We start from the raw sequence: 16,300 nt of genomic DNA, 5'->3' as shown, positions 1-16,300 counted from the left end.
TCTCTACTAAAAATACAAAAAATTAGCCAGGCATGGTGGCACGCACCTGTAGTCTCAGCTACTCAGGAGGCTGCGGCAGGAGAATCGCTTGAACCTGGGAGGCGGAGGCTGCAGTGAGCCGAGATCACACCACTGCACTCCAGCCTGGGCCAAAGAGCAAGATTCTGTCTCAAAAAAAAAAAAAAACCTTAAGGCCAGGCACAGTGGCTCACACCTGTTATCCCAGTACTTTAGGAGGCCAAGGCCAGTAGATCTCAACTGAGGTCAGGAGCTCAAGATCAGTCTGGCTAACATGGTGAAATCCTGTCTCTACTAAAAATACAAAAATTAGCCAGGCGTGGTGGCGCACACCTGTGATCCCAGCTACTGGGGAAGCTGAAGCAGGAGAATCCCTTGAGCCTGGGAGGTGGAGGTTGCAGTGAGGGCAACAGAGCGAGACTCTGTCTTAAAAAATAAATAAACAAAAACAAAAACCTTAAGATGGGCATATATGTGGTCTACATTATTTTCTCTATTTGTGTACATGCTTAAAGTATTTTGACATTTAAATACAAATAAAATTTAAAAATCCACTGGACAGACAAGATGTGGTGGCTCAAGCCTGTAATCCCAGCACTTTAGGAGGCCGAGGTGGGTGGATCACTTGAGGTCAGGAGTTCGAGACCACCCTGACCAATGTGGTGAAACCCTGTCTCTATTAAAAATACAAAAATTAGCCAGGCATGGTGGCGGGTGCCTGTAATCCTGGCTACTCGGAGACTGAGGCAGGAGAATTGCTTGAACCTGGGAGGTGGAGGTTGCAGTGACACCCAAGATTGTACCATTGCACTCTAGCCAGGGCGACAGAGTGAGACTCTTGTCTCAAAAAAACAAAACAAAAAAATCCACTGGACAATAGTCATTAGAACTTGGTTTTCATGAAATCTTGATGTTAAAAAGTAAACTAACATCAGCTAAATATTATCTTCTAATTAATTTTTGTGTTTTGATTAGTATTAAGGAACCACAAGAGGAGATCTGAGAAAAATTTCCTGTAACCAGTTTGTCATCTTCGACTACAGTTAGTTAGAAATTTTTTGCTGTTTGTCAGTCCTCACCTCAGCCCACCTTAACCATCACAACCCTTCCTTCTTTGCCAATAGAGCAGCTTCTCCCACAAAAAAGTTCAGAACATTAAGCATCAATACCAGTGCCTCAACTAGTGGCAGGACTAGGAAGCAATTCCTCGAACCATCCTTAAAAATAAAGATGACATTAGGCCGGGCGCGGTGGCTCAAGCCTGTAATCCCAGCACTTTGGGAGGCCGAGACGGGCGGATCACAAGGTCAGGAGATCGAGACCATCCTGGTTATCACGGTGAAACCCCGTCTCTACTAAAAATACAAAAACTAGCCGGGCGAGGTGGCGGGCGCCTGTAGTCCCAGCTACTCGGGAGGCTGAGGCAGGAGAATGGCCGAAACCCAGGAGGCGGAGCTTGCAGTGAGCTGAGATCCGGCCACTGCACTCCAGTCCGGGTGACAGAGCGAGACTCCGCCTCAAAAAAAAAAAAAAATAAATAAAAAAAAAAATAAATATGACATTTAACAAGGCTAGTTAGTAAGGAACACAGCTGGCGAATGTTTCATTTAATTTTCTAAGCCTTGACCACATGCACACTTGTTCAGTATTTCCCCTAGAAAAGAAGGGGACAGATCGTGTTCTCATTGTGCCACAGAAAAAAACTCCAATGAGATTTTTGCCATGCAAAGGGCTCCAAACTTTTACCCTTAACTTTGCTGTGAATGTTATTTATCACAACATGTGTTTTTTCAGTTTTTTTGTTTTTTAGAGATGGAGTTTCGCTCTGTCGCCCAGGATGGGGTACAGTGGCACAATCTCAGCTCACTGCAACCTCCACCTCCCGGGTTCAAGCAATTCTTGTGCCTCAGCCTCCCGAGTAGCTGGGATTACAGGTGCACACCATCATACCTGACTAACTTTTGTATTTTTAGTAGAGGGGGCCAGGCTGGACTCAAACTCCTGACCTCAAGTGATCCGCCTGCCTCGGTCTCCCAAAGCACTGGGATTACAGGCATGAGCCACCTTGCCCGGCCAACATGTTAATGTATAATAGTCAAGAAGCGCTGAGTTCACAATCTGTTTTTATACATAACCCTATAGATTAGGCAGTTACAGTCACACATTGCTTAAGAATCAGGATACCTTCTAAGAAATGCATCATGAGGCATTTCATTGTTGTGGGGACATCACAGGCTGCACTTACACATACCTAGAAGGTATAGTGTACTACACACCTGGGCTACGTGGCAAAGCCTATCGTTCCTAGACTATAAACCTGTATAACATGTTACTGTACTGAATGCTGCAGCTAATTGTAACACAATGCTAAATATTTGTCTATCGAAGCATATTTAAACATACAAAAGGTAAAGATACCATATTATAATCTTATGGAACCACCTTTGTTGATTGAAATATCATTATGTGGCACCCGACTACGTGTGGTTAGAAAAGGAGGAGATGATCTTTTAAGTTTTTTTTTTTTTTTTTTTTTTTTAGACTGAGTCTTGCTCTCTCTCAGGCTGGAGTGCAGCGGCATAATCTTGGGTCACTGCAACCTCCACCTCCTGGGCTGATCAAGCGATTCTCCTGCCTCAGCCTCCTGGGTAGCTGGGATTACAGGTGTCCGCCACCATGCTAGGCTAATTTTGTGGTTTTAGTAGAGATGGGGTTTTGCCATGTTGGCCAGGTTGATCTCGAACTCCTGACCTCAGGTGATCACCTGCCTCAGCCTCCCAAAGTGCTGGGATTACAAGCATGAGCCACTGCGCCTGGCCAATCTTTTAAGTTTCTGTTCATTTATTCATTTATCTTAACACCATAGTGTTAGGGCATTCTTTATTTTAAAGAGTATAGACTGGAGCTAAGCTCAAATTAGAAGTCACAGCATAGCCCAGAGATAAATAGATAAGGTACTCAGATAATAGGCAGCCAAAATAAATTCACATGGTTGAGCCATTATTTTCTCTAATCTCCTCAGATGAAACCATACTTGAGATACTCAGAATATACTACACTATACTCAACTGGGGACATCGAACAATTTAATTAAATTAGCAATTTGAAAGATGAATGACCTCAACTCAAAAGTAATAATGCAAAACAAGAACAAATGGAAAAGAAAAGGATGGAGGATGTCAATACAAACCTTGCTACTTTCAGCATTCTTTTCAATCTCTAAATGTTTAATCTGTTTCTCAGCTGCCTCAAGCTGCTGTCTAAGTTTCTCCATTTCCGATTTACCTTCGGAACTGGCTTTCCGAAGTGCATCAAGATCCAAGAGCTTTTCTTCAGTAGCCTTGAGCTGTGATGTAAAATTATCAATAACCTTGGTTTGGTCATTGCATTTGGCTTGTAGTACCTCTAGCTCCTTTACCTTTATTTCAGCTTCCTGTAATTTGTTCAACGTATCTTCCATTTCTACAAGATGCTGGTCTTCTGCTTTGTCCAGTTTCGACTTGATGGCTTCCAGACTGTTTTCCTTTTCTTTAATAACTTTCATGAGTTTAGCTCTCAAGGCTTCCATCTCTTTAGCATGAGCAGACCGTTCAGAGTCTTGTTGATTCTGCAAATTTTCTATTTCGTGTTGGTAATCTAGTCTCATTTTCTCTATTTGTGTTTTTAGCTCAGCAAATTCTGCCGTCTCTGCCCCAAGCCCTTTGCTGAAAGATACCTTCAGTTCTTCCATCGCCTGCTGGTGGGACGCGATGGCAGTCTCCAGTTTGGACTTCCATAGAGCTATCACATCTGAGTTCTCTTTGTTGGCATGCTCCAGCTTGCTTTTCAATGACTCGTTCTCTTTGGAAAGCTTTTCTGTGGCAGTATACAGAGCTTTTATCTCTTTCTGATGAGTTTCTTCCCGGGCTCCAAAATGCTCCTTCAGAGAAGTTATTTCTCTCTGGTGGTCAGTACGGGTGACTTCTAACTTTTCTTGCAAAGAGCTTATCTCTTGCAAAAGGGAAAGTGACATGTCCACATCCCCAGCAGGCTTATTGGACTCTAGCCTTCTTCGGAGCTCAGTTACTTCCTGTACTCTCAATGCTAGGTCTTTCTCCAATTCCATTATACGTGACTTTTCTGAAACTGTAGCCACCTATTAACAGCAGTCCAAAGAAAAAAAGATCATTTAAATAATAAGTCACTGACTTTTTGTTTTTTTTTTTTTTTTGAGATGGAGTTTCACTCTTCTTGCCCAGGCTGGAGTACAATGGTGCGATCTCAGCTCACTGCAACCTCCACCTCCCGGGTTCAGGCGATTCTCTTGCCTCAGCCTCCTGAGTAGCTAGGATTACAGGCGTGTGCCACCATGCCCAGCTAATTTTTGCATTTTTAGTAGAGACGAGGCTTCACCATGTTGGTTAGGCTGATCTCGAACTCCTGACCTCAGGTGATCCACCCACCCCGGCCTCCTAAAGTGTTGGGATTACAGGCGTGAGCCACCGCGCCGGGCCTGATTTTCTCTGACACTGAAGATATTTAATAACTACTTCATCTCAAGCAGCAAACTATTATGAACGTTTATAGGTTAATACATATTTCTAACTGTGATAATGGCTTAAGTCCAACTTTAGTAGCTCCAATTCTAAAGAAGCTTAAATCAGATAAATATCCATTAACTGATAAGTTAACAGAAACAGTAACTTTCAAAGTTCTCAGATATATCTGCCTCCTGAAAGAAAACATTTCCTTATTTTGCCAGTTTGTTCTACTCCACTTCATCCAGGCTGCATAAATGCTTATCCATTTCATGGAGGTGATCTCACAGAACTGTGCCATCCGGAACAGTCGCTGTTAGCCACACGTGGCTACCGAGCACTTGAGACAGGGCTCATCTGAAGTGAGGTGTGGTGTAAGTGTAAAATACCCATCAGATTTTGAAGACTTAGAAGGAACACAAAATGTCTTGTGGGCCAAGTGCAGTGATTCACACCTGTAATCCCACCACTTTGGGAGGCCAAAGCAGAAGGATCACTCAAGGCCAGGAGTTCAAGATCAGTCTGGGCAACATAACAAGACTCCATCTCTGCAAAAAATAAAAAATTAGCCAGGCATGGTGGTGTTGCCTGTGGTAACAGCTACTCGGGAGGCTAAGGCAGGAGGATCACTTGAGTCCAGGAGGTTGAGGCCATAGTGAGCAGTGATTGCACCATTGCACTCCAGCCTGGGAGACAGAGCAAGACTCTGTCTCTAAAAACAAAAATGAAATTATATTGTAAAATGGTTAAAATATCTTGTTAATTTTTATATTGATTAAATATTTTGGATATATGTTCACATAAAATATATTATTAAAACTAATTTAACTTGTGATTTACAAAAAAGTAATGTGGGTACCAGAGAATTATAAATCGTACATGTGTGGCTTGCATTATACTTCTATTGGATAGCACTTGCATAAAAGGTCTAAAATTACCTATCAAATGTTTCAATAAATAACACACCACCTGTAGAATGAAACTCTCATTGAAGAACGAAGAATTAATTTACTAAAATTCTTTTTTTTTTTTTTTTTGAGAGAGAGTTTTGCTTTTGTTGCCCAGGCTAGAGTACAATGGCGTGATTCCAGCTCACTGCAACCTCCACCTCCCAGGTTCAAGCGATTCTCCTGCCTCAGCCTTCCAAGTAGCTGGGATTACAGGCATGTGCCACCACACCTGGCTAATTTTGTATTTTTAGTAGAGACAGGGTTTCACTATGTTGGTCAGGCTGGTCTCGAACTCCTGACCTCCAGTGATCCACCCACCTTGGCCTCCCAAAGTGCTGGGATTACAGGCGAGAGCCATCACGCCCGGCCTACTAATCATTTTATTAAAACACAAAGTAAGAATGATTACTTACCTGCAATAATACGTAAGAACCTTACACAAAATCCCCTTTTTAGATCTGATAATTCTATCAGCATTTTAATGTAAATATCTTCTTCCCCTAACCCTCTAACCCAGTGGTTCTCACACATTAGTATGCACATGAATCACCTGGAATGTACGTCTAACCTGCAAGTTTCCACCTATTCCCAAGTACTTCGATTCTATTTGAGCTCTTCGGTAGTACCCAAGAATCTTCTTCCTTTAAATAAATACCCCAGGGCTAGAAAAACACTTTCTTAACCTGTGCCCTTTCATTGCTAGAAAATTATTTCCCTCTGCTACCTGCTATGCAGTCCATTCAGTACATAGGACATGTGGAAAATAGCTTCCATCATAAAAATTCTTGGACTAATCTGGGAAATGAAAGGAAACAAAATAATTTTAAAACAGCAGTGAGTCCCATATTTCAAGGATCAAAACTCCTCTGATTGGCTGGGTGAGGTGGTACATGCCTATAATCCTAGCACTTTGGGAGGCCAAGGCAGGAGGATCACTTGTGGCCAGGAGTTCAAGATCAGCCTGGGCAACACAGCGAGAACCCCATCTCTACAAAAAAAATGTTAAATATTCCTCTGAATTTAATACTCCTCTCCCACACTGCCTTTCTTTGAGACAGAAAATAACAGATATGTTTCTTTCATTTCCTCTGCCCACCCTACAGGCTGTGACAACATTAAAGATTAAAATGTCCGTAAGAGGAAAAGAAAGCACTGGATTTCCAAAATTGCATAATCAAAGTAAATAAAATTAAATATTTCAGAGCTGACTATAATTGCTGTGCTTCATGGTTATAGACTCATCAGGTTAAAGATGTTAATTCATTTACACATGATTTTCTGGGGAGGGAAGAGTCTAAGAGTTTGTTATGCCAAAATAACATACAAAACATTAATAAACCCATCAGGAGATGGTAAAATTTGCTAAATAAAAGAAAAAAAATACACAAAACACTAATAACCCCATTGCTGCAAGGTCTGTAGCATAAATACATTAAACCCAATAGCGCAATGGTTCTTAGTTACAACAAAACAGTCAAGTAGAGAAAAATGCCAAGTAAAAAATAAGTAAAAATAATAACAATGTGATTTTACTTTCCATGGCATTTTCCTATAAAGTACAGCAATTTATTTTTCATTTCCCAAAATCTGCCCTCATTCAAAACTATGTAGTATGTCTGCTTCTCCCACTAGTTTGAGACCATGAATTAAGTCAGAAATTATTTCTTATTCTTGCTAACATCTCTATAGCACCAAGCACACTGTTTGGAAACTGGATTTATTGGCTAGAAAAAATTCTAAAGCACTTCCTAAAAAGTAACATAGGTGATACGAAACTTACATGGGTCGCTGGTTATTCTAACACTTGGGAAACCAAGAGTGAGGATCAACGGAAGACATACTTCATTATGGAAAGATACAAGCTTTACACTGAAATACTTGGATAAAACATAGTGTAACTGAATGCCTTATCTAGAGCAGGAAAAAAAACACAAAATTGTTTGCTGACAAAAGTAAGATAAGGCAGAGGAGTTTACATGTTTAAAAAAAATATATCGCTTCAACAGCCCATCACACTAAAGGAACTCAATCTCATTAGGCCATTGTATTTCCTAGATCAATTATTCAGCTCTCAGTTAATGAGGAAACAGCACCAAATTACCATTTTTTTTTTTTTTTAAACAGGGTCTTGCTCTGTTGCCCAGGCTGGAGTGCAGAGATGTGAACATGGCTCACTGCAGCCTGAACCTCCTGGGCTCAAGAGATCCTCCCACCTCAGCCTCCCACGTAGCCACCACACCCAGCTAATTTTTTTTTTATTTTTTGTAGAGGCAGGGTGTCACCATCTTGCCCAGGCTGGTCTTGAACTCTTGGACTCAGGTGATCCTCCTGCCTCGGCCTCCCAAAGTGCTGGGATTACAGGCATGAGACACCATGCCTGGCCCACTTTTTTTGTTTGTTTTCTTACCAAATACACAGGAGAAATCTTTAGTTCGGAGGCCGATCGTTCCTTCTTCTTAAAAAATAAAAACGTATGATTTAGAAAAGAAAAACTGTCTAGTTTTTTAGATCAGTCAATGAATTCTCAACAAGAGAAATTTCTACAAACATTAGAAATTTTTTTAAAAAATCAAGATAGCAAATTTGATTAGACAGAGTAATTTTTGAAATTCTGAAGAATCTGGGCAATTTAGTCACTGACAGACAAATTCATGATTTAAAAGGGTATGTGAATACATATCTTACATGTAAGTGACTGTTTCTTTTTTTTTTTTTTTTTTTGCTCGGTTGCCCGGGCTGGAGTGCAGTGGCCGGATCTCAGCTCACTGCAAGCTCCGCCTCCCGGGTTTATGCCATTCTCCTGCCTCAGCCTCCCGAGTAGCTGGGACTACAGGTGCCCGCCACCTCGCCTGGCTAGTTTTTTCTATTTTTCAGTAGAGACGGGGTTTCACCGTGTTAGCCAGGATGGTCTCGATCTCCTGACCTCGTGATCCACCCGTCTCGGCCTCCCAAAGTGCTGGGATTACAGGCTTGAGCCACCGCGCCCCATAAGTGACTGTTTCTTAATCTTTAAGCATAAAACGACTTCCATAATAGACAGACTCCATCCTGTGGTGCTTAAGAGCACAGGCTCTGGGGCCAAATGTCCTAGATGCAAATCCTGCCTCCACTATTACTATTTGCTGTTTTATCTTATGCAAGTTCCTTAACTTCTCTTTCCCTCAGTGTTCTTGTCTGTAAAATGGGGACACTAATACTCCCTACCTCCTATGGTTGTGTTGAGACGAAATACGTCTAAAGCACTTAGAATAGTGTCTGGCATGTAGTATGTACTATATAGGTGCTTTAATATATAAATAAACTAAAACCTGACTAATGTCCTGGCTCCAAGGGCCAAGCACAATGAGCTTAGGGCAGGAAGAAGCCATTCTGTTCCCAACATACATTTCCCTCCTGACCACTGAGTGTTTTTATTGTTTTGTTTTGTTTTGTTTTTTCCAGACAGTTTCATTCTGTCACCCAGGCTGGAGTGCAGTGGCATGATCTCAGCTTACTGCAACCTCCACTTCCTGGATTCAAGCAATCCTCCTACCTCAGTCTCCCATGTAGCTGAGATTACAGGGCACATGCCACCAGGCCCAGCTAATTTTTGTATTTTCAGTAGAGACAGGGTATCACCATGTTGGCCAGGCTGGTCTCAAACTCCTGACCTCAAGTGATCTGCCTGCCTCAGCCTCCCAAAGTGCTAGGATTGGAAGCGTGAGCAACTGCGCCCAGCGTCCACTGAGGTTTCCATTCCCTGAGTGACAGGAAGGAGGGAGATGCAGAGACCAGCCTTCCAAGATAAAAAGGTAACTGGGGTGAAAGTCTTTAACTCTCATGAAACAGAGCCCATGTTTCCATTTCCTTCTCCCAAGAGGCCAGGGAAGAAGTCAGGAAGAGAGCTAAAGTAAAACAACAACAACAAAAAATTCTTTAGAAAGCCTAGTAACTAGAAATATGAGAACAAGAGGACAATTGACTGCTTGTGGCCAACTGGAGAAATGTATTTCATGGTATTAATATAAAGAACTTTAAATATAGTTATATCCACTCATTTATTCAGTTGTAAAGTTTCTGATCCTGATTTGGTTGGGTTGCCAAAGGAATGAGTCTTTCCTTTTGACAAAAGAGTAGATATAAACACCTGTTCGTACTCATCAGTCTCAGCTCATGAACACCTGAATGGTACCAAGACCAAACTCAGGTTGAACCACTGGGTCAAGGCTCAGGCCAACTCTAAAGCCTGTCACCTGAGGTGTCCACCATTCACATGCACGGGTCTGCTTCATTAAATAGTGAAAACCATTACCCTAGTGTCTTCTAACTCCCTCTGGAGTTTGTCAGCTTTGGTCTTTTCAAAGAGCAGGCTCTGTTCAAGCTCCTTAATGCGGGCATGCTCCAGTTTGGTCTGCGTCTGTTAGTAAAAAGGAAGAGGAAGAGAACACAACAGTGCCACCATGACATGCCAGCACGAGAGGAGAGACAGCGGCATGCAGGCTGAGCCACCGGTACCTTCTGCCAAAGGGTGAACCAAAGGGGAATGGAGAAGGGAAGAAGTGGAAGTGAGATGAGGTGGGCAGTGAGGATGAATACCAGGGATAAAGGATGGTGGTGGGCAGGAGGCATGGGCTAGTCTGTTCAGAAAGAAAAAAATGGAAAACACATGAGGCCAGATGAAGTGTCAGAGGCATGCAGCCAAATATAAGTAATATTGATAAGTGAAGTTTATCAGCACCAATTAGAATAGTTAATATCCCTCCCTCTAAACTATCCTTATCCCTCCGCCCCACAAAGGCTACTTGACATTAATGTGTATGTAACTGACTTGATCACTTTAAAAGGTATATTGACCCTCAGAATGACCATCATTATCACCTAAATATGGCAAAGATACCATAAATCTTAAACTGTTCAGTAAGTCCTTAGAGCAGATTCTTGCACCTTAGCATATAACTTGACGTAAATAAGGGTCAAATAATAACCCCAATAGAAGGTATCTGGAAATTAGAGCTAAGAAATCATGCTAGCAGGCTTTGCAGAAGTGGGTGAGAAGGGTCTGAGTTAGAGTCTCAGCAACATTCCTACATGTGATGGGGAAGAGGCCACGGAAGCTCTAGCTTCCTTCCAGCAGTGGATTTCCCAAAGGCTATTTGGATCCAGGGAGGGAAAAAAGGACTCAGAATTACAAAGAGAAAATTTAGTAATAATTATCTTCTATAGTCTCCATCTCTGAAGCAGGCCAACTGAGAGGCTCAGGAGAAGAGCAAAGTTTAGCTCAAACTGGTAAGGGGTTATTTTTACCTTAAGATGCAGATGTTTTTATTAGCTCAGACGTAAAAAGGCAACTCAACACAAAGGCATGGGTTCGAGCTCTCGCAAACAGAGCTGGTGGGTTCCTAAGGTGATTCAATACCTGTGACCTCAGATACTCTGCTCTCCCCACCATCACGCACTTGGATGTAGCCTGATGGGGAACCCAGAGGATAATCTCTAACAGGTTTAAGTGCAGCAGAATCTTAATCAATTTGAAATAATCTGGGTCCAAATGTACCTCTTCCCACCCCCACCTCTCTTATACAAGAGGTTATCAGTTATCAGAATCAGTGACTGACAAGGCCCACACCTGCAGGGCTGCTCTCAGCAGCTGTCAGTTACCTGTAGTAATTTAAATATTTTGTGGTTCTAATTGACCTGTCAGTCTGGACAATTACAGGCAATGAAAAAATGACAACAGACTCTGAACAAAGTGACACAAAGTAGTGCAGAGCTTGAGTAGAGGGGGGGAATGTAAAAGTGAAGGTTACAAACGTCTTCACTCATTCCAGTGGGACTCGGGGACCTCAATGCATTCAAGAGGTCATTTTGCTTGTAAACCAGGTATTGACAAACCATCATGGGATATTTAAAAGGTGAACACAATTTTTTTTTTAATTTATCACCTGCTTCAGCTCTGTATAGTCCACAAAAATAATGAAATACAATTCAAGCCCGAACTGTCTGGATAATCCCCTTGGTCTGTATGTGCCTTGGATGGACACTGTTCAATTTCCCTGCTTTTTTAAGAAAAGAATCTAATCCTTACCCACATAATTGGGGTCACAGCCTCAGGAGCTGAAATCCAAAACTACAGTAGTAGGAAAAAGAAAAGGCAACAGAACCTTTCTTCTCTTGACATAGTTAAGTGTCCTCTGGGTAAAAGGTCACTATTTCCAGATAAAAAGCAAATATACATTTAATGTGATCTCCTCCCCATTCAGAGATCTTCCAGATAAGCGTAGCCAATGCCTCCTTACTGATGGGTCTATATACCTATTATCTGGGGCTCTACAGCGCCTCAGCCTCCCCAGTAGCTGGGATTACAGGTGTGCGCCACCACACCCGGCTAATTTTTGTATTTTAGTAGAGACTGGGTTTCACCATGTTGGCCAGGCTGGTCTTGAACTTCTGACCTTAGGTGATCAATCAGCAGCAAGGGAACTAGTGATCCACTTCCATGCTGCAGTGCACAGTAAAAAATGTGACACTGAACAGGACAACCCTTCTTATGAAATCATTCCTTTCTTAGAATAAGACACAGAGTATCCCAAGAGGAAAGTCCTGGGACAGGGGATTGAGAAGGAATGCAAAGGCTTTGCGAGAAGCGCACAGGAAAGGCAGGGGGGAAATCCCATGCAGACTGACACCGGGGGCAGCAGGAGCCTGTTTCAGAACGAGAGAAGAGACCCAGATCACTGAAGTAGCTTCACAAAAAGGAACTCTTCAGAACGAAGACCTTTTAAAAAATTTAGTCCTTTTTTTTGAGATGGAGTTTTGCTCTTTTTGTCCAGGCTGGAATGCAGTGACGTGATCTCTGGTCACTGCAACCTCTGCCTCCTGGGTTCAAGTGATTCTCCTGCCTCAGCCTCCCTAGTAGCTGGGATTACAGGCATGTGCCACCACACTCGGCTAATTTTTTTATTTTTAGTAGAGACAGGGTTTCACCATGTTGGTCATGCTGGTCTCAAACTCCTGACCTTAGGTGATCTGCCCACCTCAGCCTCCCAAAATGCTGGGATTACACGTGTGAGCCACAGTGCCCGGCCAGTCTTGAGCTGTCTATTTCAGCTGCCAGGAGGTGGTAGGAAGTAATGTCATTCTTTAATTTCCTTCTTATGAGGCAATAAATCAAAGCGGAATGCTTTCAGATTCTTTACAACCAGCAGCACAGCTGGCAGGGTACACCAGGAAGCAGTGCTCTAAGAACTTGTAGTGGGTGTTTGAACTTAGAGGAAGAATATTAAACCTGCATGCCTAGTAATGCTACAGCTAGAAAACTCTCACTTCACTAATAACAATTTAAAACATACTGTGTCTTCACTGACAAATGCTTGCCTCTAGTTTTGCAACTAAGGAAAATACTGTAGAAACAAACGGAAGTTTGAATGTCTCATCAGCTGCATTGGCAGGCACTGGCCAGTGGTGGGGGCACACTGAAAAGGCAGCCAGTCAGCTCTGGGACAGCAGCCAGCCTCACGATACCCTTTCCTCCCATGGGAAGCAAAATTAGATAACTTGGAAACTTCCCCAGAATTCCCACAACTCCACATCTAGAATGCTTTATGCTCCAATCAGATATCATCTCTTTTGGAGTAATTCCACTAAAATTAGAAGACATTATGAATTAAGTGAAGAAGGCCAGGTCTCCAGACAAAAAACTTTTCCCCCCCTTTCTGGCAAAATTCTTTATAAAGCAAATATTGACCTATTCATTAAACACACGAATGTGTGGAGCTTAGTCATTACATACAATTTCTTCAGGATATAAACGTAATTGCTTTGAAAGCCACATGCACAGAAACATTAAGGTCAATGTCCCAAGGTCAGATTATGCAGTTAGTGTTTGAGTATATCAATAAGCATTTTAATCTGTGATCAATCTTTGTTAACAAGGGAAATATCCACACAGTTAAGTGCCCTCTTACATTCTCAGGATCTTCAGAAATCTGGCTCTTTTGCTATCAGTAAAAAAATAAAAAAAATTAAACAACAACAAAAAAGAGATTCCAATAAAGCTTCAATATGTGTTAGGGTTTCAAGATAACTTTATTTGATTAATTTCAAGTAAGTTTATCAGACAGACTATACAAGCCTAGTGCTGATGTAAATTATTTTAACTGGACCCTCCCCAAGACACCATAGGCTGTATTTCATATGAATTAGATGATGACATGAAACTTCTAATGAGACTTTGGGATGTTTTTAAATGGATGAGAACAACACAAAAATTGACTAAAGGAATGTGGCTGTATATGAAATGAGTGAAGAAGATATCTATTACATTGTTAATGAACCATTAAATTCTGGGCCCCATAAAACTAGAACCCAGAAAATGACCCCCCTTGCTTTGTTAACTGTAAAGATACATTTATTTCCAAAGAAATCAGAGTTGCTGTTTGGAAGGACCCCTCAAATTTAAGCATGGTGTGGGCAGCCGACAGACTCTAAAATTGTAGCAAAACTGCATATTTGGGAAATGCACAGTTAAGTACAATTTTTACTAAAATATTGTAGATTAAAGGACCACAAATCTGGAAAATTTGAAAAACTGAATGATTTACATTTGTCATATATCTAGCAATGGCTTGAAACCATCAAAACCATTTAATTCTGGTGTCTAATTTAAAAACTAATATGAATACATTGTTTAAAAGGGATGAGAAACCTGACACTAAAGGAAAATCCATGAATTCTACAAATGCCATGAAATAAAAGAAGCTGAAATATAAAGTGTTCTTAGTTTTTGCTCTGCCAATTACTTTTTTAAAAAAAATCAACAATTACAACATATTCCTTTTATAGGGTTATAAAAGGATTTATCCTGCTCAACTGGAAAGCAAAGTTGAGATAAAGAAAAAAAAGCTTTGTTATGGACTTTTTTTTTTTGAGACAAAGTCTCGTCCTGTCCCCCAAGCTGGAGTGCAGTGGCACAATCTTGGCTCACTGCAACCTCCACCTCTCGGGTTCAAGCGATTCTCCTGCCTCAGCCTCCCAAGTAGCTGGGATTACAGGCGCCTGCCACCATGCCCAGCTAATTTTGTATTTTTAGTAGATGGGGGTCTCACCATGTTAGCCAGGCTGGTTTCGAACTCCTGACCTTAGGTGGTCCACCCACCTCGGCCTCCCAAAGTGCTGGGATTATAGGCATGAGCCACTGAGCCCGGCCTGTTAGGGACTGCTATGACAAAATTTAAAATGCCTTTTCTAATCATCAGAGGAACATCAGTCTCACTTAGGACTGCTTTAAATTGACGACACACTGCCAGATTTATGACTTGATGAAATCCAATTCATGGTTTTGAATTGTGAAGCACGAGAAAGAAGTAGTGCAAGTTTCACTCTGCCACAGGACATGGACACACAATCACAGGCTCAAGGACTGGCACCGTCACCACAAAGCCACCCCCAGAACCCAACCTGGCCAGAGAGGCCAGGGTTTCCCCTGCCACTTCCTCAGCTGACTGCTCTGGCCGCTCATTTTGATTGGTGCATTATTTCACCCATGTTCTGAATACTGATACCCATCAAAGCTTTAAGAGAGCTGAAGGGGTTTTACCTCAAGATCACCTTTGGTAATTGATTCTTCTTCAACCCGGAACTGAAGGTCCTCAACCTTCCTGCGGAATAAAACCCAAACAAAACACTTAAGAAACTAAGTAACGCACAGCCTTAAAAAAAAAAAAATCACGTTGGGGATGGTAGGTCACTCCTATAATCCCAGCAATTTGGGAGATGGAGGCAGGAAGATCACTTGAGGCCAAGCAGTTTGAGACCAGCTGAGGCAACCTAGTGAGACCCAGTTCTTATATTAAAAAAAAAAAAAAAAAAAAAAAAGGCCAGGCGCGGTGGCTCAAACCTGTAATCCCAGCACTTTGGGAGGCCGAGACGGGCGGATCACGAGGTCAGGAGATCAAGACCATCCTGGCTAACACGGTGAAACCCCGTCTCTACTAAAAAAAAAAATACAAAAAACTAGCCGGGCGAGGTGGCGGGCGCCTGTAGTCCCAGCTACTCGGGAGGCTGAGGCAGGAGAATGGTGTGAACCCGGGAGGCGGAGCTTGCAGTGAGCTGAGATTGCGCCACTGCACTCCAGCCTGGGTGGCAGAGCGAGACTCCGTCTCAACAACAACAACAACAAAAAATCTATAATCACTACCCTGGTGAATTCAAGCAGAGAGCAGCCATAAATGCCTTAGAGACATAAGTTTAAAAATGCATCTTTGCACTTCGGGAGGGCGAGGTGGGAGAATGGCTTAAGGCCAGGAGTTTAAGAGCAACATGACGAGACCCGTCTCTACCAAAAAATTTAAAAATTAGCCAGGTGTGGCAGCATGCACCCGTGATGTCAACTACTTGGGAAGCTGAGGTGGGAGGATCGATTGAGCCCAGGTAGTCAAGGCTGCAGTGAGTTATGATCGTATCACTGCACTCCAGGCTGGGCAACTGAGTGAGACCTTGACTCAAAAAGAAAAAAATAAAATAAGCTACCTGTAATTCTAGCATTTTGAGAAGCTAAGGTAGGCAGACTGCTTGAGCTCAGTTTGAGACCAGTCTGGGCAATATGGCAAAACCCTATCTCTACAAAAATCAGCCAGGCATGGTGGCACGTGCCTGTAGTCCTAGCTACTTGGGAAGCTGGGACAGGAGGATCACTTGAGTCAAGGCTGCAGTGAGCCATGATCACACCAGTGTACTCTAGCCTGAGTGACAGAGTGAGACCTTGTCTCAAAAGATAATAATGGCTTTTTTTTTTTTTTTGAGATGGAGTCTTGCTCCGTCGCCCAGGCTGGAGTACAG

The 16,300-nt window shown here is 42.3% G+C and overlaps 1 protein-coding gene across 1 annotated transcript in view; it reads right to left on the bottom strand.

Moving 5' to 3' along the window:
- CLIP1 (CAP-GLY domain containing linker protein 1) overlaps positions 1 to 16,300 on the bottom strand; it is a 135,216-nt gene that overhangs the window by 74,317 nt on the left and 44,599 nt on the right. The window contains exons 8-10 of the mRNA XM_011948489.1: positions 15,060 to 15,120; positions 9,777 to 9,881; positions 3,209 to 4,153 (exon numbers count right to left, since the gene is read on the bottom strand). Of these exons, the coding sequence (XP_011803879.1) occupies positions 3,209 to 4,153; positions 9,777 to 9,881; positions 15,060 to 15,120 (1,111 nt within the window). The remainder of the gene's footprint in view (positions 1 to 3,208; positions 4,154 to 9,776; positions 9,882 to 15,059; positions 15,121 to 16,300) is intronic.

This window comes from Colobus angolensis, unplaced genomic scaffold (genome assembly GCF_000951035.1).
Source record: "Colobus angolensis palliatus isolate OR3802 unplaced genomic scaffold, Cang.pa_1.0 Scaffold28, whole genome shotgun sequence".
Taxonomy (NCBI): Eukaryota; Metazoa; Chordata; class Mammalia; order Primates; family Cercopithecidae; genus Colobus; species Colobus angolensis.
The sequence above is the reverse complement of the archived record's forward strand: the minus strand, read 5'-3'. Positions and strand labels throughout refer to the sequence as shown.